The sequence below is a fragment of the Leuciscus leuciscus genome, assembly GCF_965113295.1.
Source record: "Leuciscus leuciscus genome assembly, chromosome: 21".
Lineage (NCBI taxonomy): Eukaryota > Metazoa > Chordata > Actinopteri > Cypriniformes > Leuciscidae > Leuciscus > Leuciscus leuciscus.
In genome coordinates, this window is record NC_138745.1 from 6558503 (window position 1) to 6567903 (window position 9401).

The 9401-nt window shown below is 35.3% G+C and overlaps 1 protein-coding gene across 1 annotated transcript; it reads left to right on the forward strand.

Moving 5' to 3' along the window:
• Positions 1-238: 238 nt before the first annotated feature.
• ghrhr2 (growth hormone releasing hormone receptor 2) lies at positions 239-6075 on the forward strand (the record flags this gene model as incomplete). The annotated part of the gene is made up of 13 exons (XM_082152593.1): positions 239-295; positions 388-505; positions 1406-1504; positions 1646-1755; positions 2413-2510; positions 2655-2787; positions 2890-3043; positions 3145-3205; positions 3311-3377; positions 4292-4383; positions 5255-5384; positions 5872-5913; positions 5983-6075. 13 exons carry the CDS (start codon positions 239-241, stop codon positions 6073-6075), a joined length of 1254 nt encoding a protein of 417 aa, XP_082008719.1.
• Between the last annotated feature and the right edge of the window lie 3326 nt (positions 6076-9401).

Sequence of the window (9401 nt, forward strand, 5' to 3'; positions counted from 1 at the left end):
AGGTGATAAGGGCCCTGTACACCCAGAAAAGTGGGCTGTACCATCTGGGTATATCTCACCATCTGCTGCTTGAAACAGGTTGGAGAGATAGATGAGAATTACTGAATAAGCATTGGAATATGTGTGAAGGCTACTGACAAAAACAACGGGCAATAGAGCTACACTTGTTCACCATAACTGACCTAGTTACTTTAGACCAAGAATTATTTACATCGGTGACTTGAATAGAAAAAACACCATGGACCTTAATCATGTCTTTGTCATCTGGACTCTTATAGTTAGTACATGTGAAGGGGTAAGTTATTTGTTATCTTTTTTTCAAAATTATCTCAAAACATCAATGTTTCTGTGAAGTTCTTATAGTGTGCATGCACTTATGCCTTTCAGGTGAAGACCGTTCATCCTGAATGTTCTATAGTATTGCATCTGCAAAAGAATGAAGCTGAATGTCAGCTCAAAATCGGTTTTACGCAGTCGTTGTTAAACTTTAACGCTACTGATACAGGTGAGCTAAGTCACAGATAAGCACTGATACTCAAAACATTTCATCAAGATGTCGACTCACACTTTTGATCCTTTGATTTTATCATGTTATTTGCATGAATTGATATCCTCATAGCTACAGCACACCAATTACTACCTGTTTTTAATTCATAATTCAGTACTCTTATGGCATTTATGTCAACCTGAGGGTTTAGAGTTTAGATTTAAGTACATGTAAATACAAAATAGATGTAAATAAATTTATTTTTATTTTTTTATCTGTAGGCTACATATGTTTTCCGGTCTAGATGTATGTTATTTTCTTTCTTTTTTTAAAAGTATTTTTCTTTTTCTTAATTTTACTTATTTAAATGTTCTTTTTATTCTCTTGTATTATATACGTATACCCAGAGCTCCTGCAACCGCAAACAAATTATTTGGCGAATAAAGCTGATTCTGATCAATTGCAAATATGGGACTGACTAAGGATAAAGCATTTAACTGATTATTTAATTTTCCTCTTTCAATTCCCTTTTAAATACTGAGATTTATAAAAGATTGAAATTCAACCTGCATTGTTAAAGCACCATAAAAGCAGTCCTGTCAATTTGTGCGCTAGATGTTTTCTGAAGCCATATAACAACAGCTTTGCATGAAGAACAGACAAAAATTCAAGTCATTAATCACAGGCAATCTTTGCTATCTTGCTTGCCATAGTCCATTGCTTTTCATTGTATTATTTTGTGCAACCTCTTTACAGAACTATAAGATGCATTACTATAAGACAACATAAATAAGTCATTAGTATTAACAGTTACAGGAGTTCACAGGAAAACATACTTATGATGATGAGAATCAGTTTAATGTAGCTGGTAATTTGACTAAGAAGACTTCTGTGGTCTTTAATTGTGGATGTCTTCAGGTTGTCTGGTTGAGTGGGATGGAGTGAATTGCTGGCCTGCAGTCAGTGTAGGAGAGAGAGTCTCAGTGTCTTGTCCACCTCCTCTCCTGAATTCCCATGGTAAAGTTCTCTCTCTCTCTTAGGACCCAACACATATCAAAGCTTCAACACATTAATTGTACTCTTTCTATGATTGTGGCCATAAAGTCCAATGCTGTGACGTACAGTAAATGTAAAAGTGTTTATGATTGGCTTCTTTAGAGCTGATCACCCGCACCTGCACTACTGAGGGATGGAGTAGGCTGAGTGTGCCTTATTACAGCGCCTGCTTTCAGGACAACAGCACAGAGCAGGAAGACACTGGACACAGAGTAAAAACCTTGAAGAAATCGTATTTGATATTAAATGAACGTAACTAAATGCTATGGATTATTGCACTTCTCCATAGGTTCTAGAATCCTGTTCAATGTTGCTATTCTGTGGAAAGTGAAGTGTGTGATTTTTATTTTTAATTTTTTTCACCACCAGCGTCACCAAACATAAAAATGATCTGGTTTTTGAATGGTTTTTAAACACTTCCCCTTCCCTCATTGGCTTTTTTTTTTTTTTTTTAAGGTTAGGTGTGAGAAATGGCACTTGGTTTGATGTTTTATCGGATAAGTCATCCATACATATTTAAGCGTGGCTTAAGTGTCCAAATACATTTATTTTTTTGTGTCTAACCTGTTTTGTTATGCTTTGTATGTGACACCTGAGGATGGCGCTACATGTTCAATATTCATTGTTTGCATTATTATCAATATGAGCTCAGAATTAAGAATTAAACTGTTCAGCTCACTGTGCAAATCATGATGTGGATAAGGAAGGTTTAACCACTGCCCTAAACAATTATGTTACAGAAAAAAAAATTACACACCTCACCTTTAAAGAAAAAGTTAATTTATTACTTTAGATTAGATAATGGATACTCCAAGATAAATCAAGTGGTAGCCTATCTAAACTTGATATTTTCCATTTTACTGTGTAAGCAAGAGTACTTTGCCATGGTGAAGTTGATATACACCGTTGGGTACGGCGTGTCCATTGGTTCCCTCTGTATTGCGGTCTTCATCTTCTGCATCTTTAGGTAATTCTAACATTCACTTCTTGCTTCAGTGCCTTTACTCTTTCACTGTTCTGCTGCATGCTGGAATTCGTTTTTTCTATATTATTTATGCTTCAAGGAATGCTGATATCACGTAATAGTGTTGCATCTTCATTAATCCAACAGAAAGCTTCTGTGTACACGGACCTACATCCACCTCAACCTCTTCTCCACATTCATCCTGAGGGCTTTGGCTGTGTTTGTAAAAGATGCTGTGTTATTCGCCGACGAGACAATCAATCACTGCACAGTCTCCACTGTACGTTACACAGACGAAAATAAATCTTTTGCAAAATAAATGTCATGGCATAAATCAGATCATCTGATCCTCTATAACCGAATGCTGTATTTCATCTGCCAGATTTTGTGCAAGACTGTGGTGACGTTCTTCCAGTACTGTGTGTTATCAAATTTCTACTGGCTGCTCGTTGAGGGACTTTATCTCCAGACACTGCTAGTTTTCACCTTCGCCCGCAAGAGAACATTCTTCTGGTGGTATACTCTTATTGGCTGGGGTAAAACCACATTTTACATTACAGGAAGAATATTTTACACACAAACCGCTGATTATAGTATAACTTATTCTGAAGTGTTGATTCTTTTCTCTGTCTTACAGGGACTCCATCTGTCACAGTAATCATCTGGACATTCCTCAAGCAGAAATATGACAATTATGGGTGAGGATGAGATTAATGTGGAGTACATTAGGATCTGCAGCTAACATTTATCTATGTAGCCTACTTGAGTATATCATAAACGCCTGTGTTTATATGTGCTGGTAGGTGCTGGGATGACATGGACAGTGGCTACTGGTGGATCATCAAAATTCCCATTTTGCTCTCTGTATTTGTAAGTTTATGCAGAAAACAATGAAACACTCCTATCCCAGTTTAATATTCAGTGAAAACTATAAGATATTTGTAGGTTTATGCCTAAAACTGTGGCTCTGGTTTAGTGCACTGTAAAAACTGGTAACCTGCAATTGTTATAGTAAAGGTGTAACAACTTTTTGTTCAGAATTCACAAAATTTAAATGAGTCAATACATCACCAATCCTTCTTCCAAAACGTGTTTTTGTCTTACCCTGATTCACTATGGTAAGTCTATTACACCTGTCACTTTGACGCGTGTATGGTGTGGGCGTGGCATATAGTCACAAAAAATGGTTTTAAAAAATGGCAAACAGAGTGATAGCAAAAAGAGAACTCAACAGAGCTCGTAATAAATCATTGACTTCTCCGAGATGGCGAGGACTGAGGGATTTAAAATGTTGAGAAAGCAACGTGGAGATGGCGTTTTTATTACTCCGATTAGTATTTTATCAAACAGATAAATTGCCATATGACAGAGTTCACTGTAAAGCATTATCTATTATGAAGGGTCATATTTATCCACACAGTCACACTGAGCCAAAGCACAACCAAAACAATGTTCTTCTGCAAAATGCATGCAATTTTGTTCTTTAAACGCTAGACTAGAGGGTTACATAGTGTACCTTTAACCCATTCTTGAATTACAACCATTTAAGTTCGGAATGTGCATTTTCATGTCAATGCAAAACATTTATTTCTACCTGATTTAATCTATAAAAAAATATTTTGGGGTATAAATGAACATATTTGGGCTGATTCAGTGACCAATTCATTTAGATGTTACAATTTTTCAGTGTCTTACCACACAAATTACATTTGAACATCATACTTCTTAGACTTATTGACTATAAATCAAAATAATAAAAATGTTTATACTTTTACACTTTACAGGTGAACTTTGTAGTGTTTGTTAATATAAGCAGGATGATAGTTGTGAAGACAAAAAGCCCAGAATCAAATGGAGGAGACAGGCGGCTTTACAGGTGAGATCTATTGAGTAATTAATATAGATCTCACATAGAGCACACTATGGCTGAATACGAAATCGCCCCATTTACCCTTAAGGGGACCGCCATTTGTGGTGTTTTAAGCCCCCAATGGCTCCTTCCAGGCAGCTAGCCCTAACCTCAACCTTAAACCTACCCATCCCCTCGCTGCCTGGAAGGCGCCGTTGGGGGCTTAAAACACCAAACACCACAAAGCTAGTGGACATTCCCGAGCGCACTCATTCAATCCCACATTGCACTGCAATAACTAGTGTACAGCCAATATACACTGAACGGCTGTCCGAATTTACTCACTCGTTTTCACTCACTCCTTCAAGTGAACTGTTTTAGTGGACTAACATAGGGAATAGTGAAAGAGGGTTTAGGGGGCGATTTTAGATTCAGCCTATGAGTACGGCTACACGACAACGATGTACAGATGACACCATTGTCAAACAATCACCGATCACACGGACCCATGAAAACAACTAAAAACGCTGCATTTTGCTGCCAGGCCAGTAGATCGGCGATGTCACTTTGTAAAGAAACACTATGCGCATATAGACTGAACACGTGATACGCATGACGTCACCGTTTTCACAAATTGCGTTTTTGTAGTTTACACGGAGAAGATAGCAGTATAGTTTTTAAAAACTTGCACTTTGAAACCAGTTTTCAAAGGTTTGCGTTTTCAGCATAAAAAGTTTACTTTTTAATTGAAAATGGTGTAGTGTAAATAGCCCCTCTTACTGTGTTACAGGCAATGTTACAGCTACGTCACATTATATATATATTAAGGAGCCTTGATCTCTATTATCTACCATTCACTTTTTTTTAAACTACAATGTGTGTTCACTGTGTTCTGTAGGCGACTGGCTAAGTCAACTCTTCTGCTCATCCCTCTTTTTGGAGTGCATTACACCGTATTTGCTCTTTTTCCCGAGCATGTGGGTCTAGAAGCGAGACTCTTCTTTGAACTTGTGCTAGGCTCCTTCCAGGTACTGTTCAGGCACTTATGGGTTAATGCAATCTACAGTGTAGCCCAGGAATGTCAACTATATTGTACATTTACATTTATGCATTTGGCAGACGCTTTTATCCAAAGCGACTTACATTGTATTTCATTGTACACATTTACATTCTTATCAGTTCTGATTGTAGCCTACAATACAGTAAACATCTGTAAACATTACATTCATATTGTAGCCTACAATACAGCCATCTTTAAGAAATAAGCTGTCAAGATTTGTTGTTATTATCTCTCTCATTTGAGAGGTGGTGAAGAGCCTAAGAGATGCTTCTATGGAGCTTGTTCATAAGTGAAACTGTGCCCTCTACAGTAAATACACGTGAAATACAAAAGCTACAGCATGCAGAAACATAGTAGTCAAGTATAAAATGAATACAGTCTCAATAAAAAAAACTTTCATAAACAAAAATCTCTCAAAAAAGTCATGACTCACTAATTTTGCCATTTCTTTTAAGGGTTTCATCGTGGCATTGTTATACTGCTTCATGAACACTGAGGTAAGATCTCATTTATGAAATGAAATATTTTCTGACCTCTTGTAATAAACTAACTACTGGATTTCACAGGTCCAGAATGAAATAAGAAAAGAGTTTGAGAAATACAAGTCTCGAACTGACAACAACACTCTCCAAATGGCAACGCAAGAATTTACTGCATAAACTTGAGGACATTTTATAACAAATGCACTTCAGCTTGCTCTGTCATGTTATGTTGTTATTCCACTGTCATGATAACTACGTAAATGTTTTCACACATCACATATGGTTGTTGATTTTTCGGTCATGTAAAAGTTCATTTATATACATTATATGGACAAAAGTATTGGGACACCTAACCATTACACCAACAGGGACTGTAATGACATCTTCACATTCTAATAGATATTCATGGAGTGACTTTATGTGGTCTTCCACTTCATGGCTGAGTTGCTGCTGTTCCTAAACGCTTCCACTTTCCAATAATACCACTTACAGATGACCGTGGAATATCTAGCAGGGATGAAATCTGACTTGTTGCAGATCCCATCACAGTACCACGCTTGAATTTACTGAGCTCTTCAGAACGACCCCTTTTTTCACAAATATTTGTAAATGCAGACTGCATGCCTAGTGCTTGCTTTTATACACCTTTGGTAATGGGTCTGATTGAAACACCTGAATTCTATAATTAAGAGGTGTGTGTGTCCCAATGCTTTTGTCCATATAGTGTATATTTATTGTTTATTTAGTACATGGGCCATTCTACAGAATTGGTGCAAACTGCTGTCCTACAACCAAAAACACATTTAAAAAGCATTTAAGGATTCAAATCTTAGATGTTTACTAAGATCCTTCTATAATCGCACAATGTGTTTAAAATATCGGTAAGCTTAATGTATATAAAATCATTTTTTATTGGGTATTTTCAATTGGGAGGTGGCTGTCCCGAACCCTAACCCCTAAAATTCAACTTGTGAAAATGATATTGAAAAAATGTTTGCCATTTTTTTCCATTGTTTTAAAAAAAATTACTTTTAGATTTTCTCATAGCTTCATGGTGAGTAGATAGGTCCCATCATTTTGAGATTAATGTGTTCAAAAGTCTGAAAATCTTTAAAGGACAAGTTCAGTATTTTACACTTAAAGCCCTGTTTACAGATTGTATCTGATGAAATAGAACGGTTAAGATTAAAATTTGGACATGCTGCTGTCCCGAGAATTTTAGGTTTATTTCGCATTTTTGGCAAAGGTGCATTATCGCCACCAACTGGGCTGGAGTGTCTATTATTCAAGCTCTCAACGGAAGAATCACGGGTGTGACGCGTTTGGCAAAATAGGTCCACAAAAGCGAAATAAACCTAAAATTCTCGGGACAGGAGCATGTGTCCAAATTTTAATCTTAACAGTTCTATTTCATCAGATACGATCTGTAAACAGGGCTTTAAGTGTAAAATATCGAAATTGTCCTTTAAGGAACGTCACTACTAAACACCCTTTTTCTCCAATTAAGCAAACTTTTTGGGGGGTGTTAGTCGATAAAAATTTGTTTTTAAGTGTGTACAATTGTTCAAAACTGTGCTAGGTAACCATGTACTAATTAGCATCTTTGAGATAGGCTCAAAAGAATCTACAATTGTCACTACCGAAACAGTAATGACCGAAACATGACATCATTGTTTTGGTAGTGACAAAAGGGAACACATAATCCTTTATTTGGGAGAAATAAACTAAGTTTTATTACAGTTATGCAAATCATTAGTATTTTAGTATGTTTTAGTAGTGTTTTAGTATGTGAGTTAAAATGATGTAATGTGATGTGGCCGCTACTGAAAATGTGCAGTCATGACCGAAATGTTTTGTCAAAAATAAGTATATTGAATTATCGACTATGTTATTATATTGTTTGGTTCAATGTATAATCAAATCCTTATCCTTATCCTAATGAATCCTTAACTTTGAAATCAGTATGATAAACTTTATGCCTTTTTCAAAGAAAGATTGGATTCAAAATACAACAAATCTCATAAATTACACTTGAAATAGTTTTAAAATTATCAAAAGGCAATTGTTATTGCCTTTATAAGCCTTCTCATTAAATGATGTATTATTGTGTTTCGGTAGTGACAAATTTGGGGAGAGGAAAAATATTCCAAAACATTCTAAAAATGCAATATGAGAATTAACTGCACAATTACTAGAAATGTGTACTTTGGATATTATACAATTTGCATACAAACAAAAATGTTTGGGGGAAAAATAAATAAATTCAAGATGTTTCCAACTCTGACCTTGAACCAATTCTGTAGAATGGCCCGTATATATTTATTAACATATTTATTGTTGTCAAACATTAGTGCATAGCTTATGTGATGAAATGCACCTGTTTAAACTCTGATTGGACACCTGTGAACTGGAGGGGAACTTTGATTACCTAAATCACTTGCAAAAATTTGGTTGATTAAAAGCAAAAATGGCTGCAATTTAGTTTTAAAAAGTTAGGTGTGAAAAAAGACACTTGGTTTATATTTTGCCACTTAGTTACATATTTTATCTGATTCAATGGAATACATATTTAAGAGTGGCTTGTGTCCAATTTTGTGGCTGCTGTATATTTGTTTCCACATTTGTCTAATGTATGGCAGTGTTTTGGCATGTTGACAAATTTTAATATCCTGTTTGGTTTATACTTTACTATTTTTAACCATGTGTTAATATTAAAATAGAATTTAAAATAATGCTTAATTTTTTGTATATTTTATTTTTGTGACACCAGAGGATGGCGCTACATGTTCAATATTCAGTGTGATGTATACGTCATCAATATCAGTTTTCAAACATGAGCTCCTTTTCAGTAAGTATTTACAGTAACATGTCATGATGTGAATAAGTGCATTAGACATTCAGTATTAAACGGTGAGCAAATGATGTGAATATGTTCAGAGGTTTTCAGAAAAAAGTTTTTGTTAGCATTTAGCCTACAGTTCTTCATTCATCCCTTCCAAGAAGCATCTGCAACATTATCAGTAGGAGTGATCAACTATATTACATTTCTGTTCAGCTGCATGATCTACTTTAAACAGTCGGTGTGTGCGTGAGAGAAAGTTTGAGAGTATGTGTGTGTGTGTGTGTGTGTGTGTGTGTGTGTGTGTGTGTGTGTGTGTGTGTGTGTGTTTTAGCCTATATCTGTTTCATATATATATATATATATATATATATATATATATATATATATATATATGTATATATGTATGTATATATGCATGCTTTGTTTTGTTTGAACTGTTAGAACTAACAATTTAGCCTATTATTTATTTATACCCATTTATTACTCATGACAAATTTAGCATTTAAAACATAAAAATAACAATGAGCTAACAATGCACTGATTCAATTATTCGTTGAAAATCAATAATAATTTAAATTAAATTTAGTTATTTAGTAATCCATTACTCTTGGTATGATTAAACTTTTTCTTCGCGCCTTTTTGATCACAATAGCTACTCGTG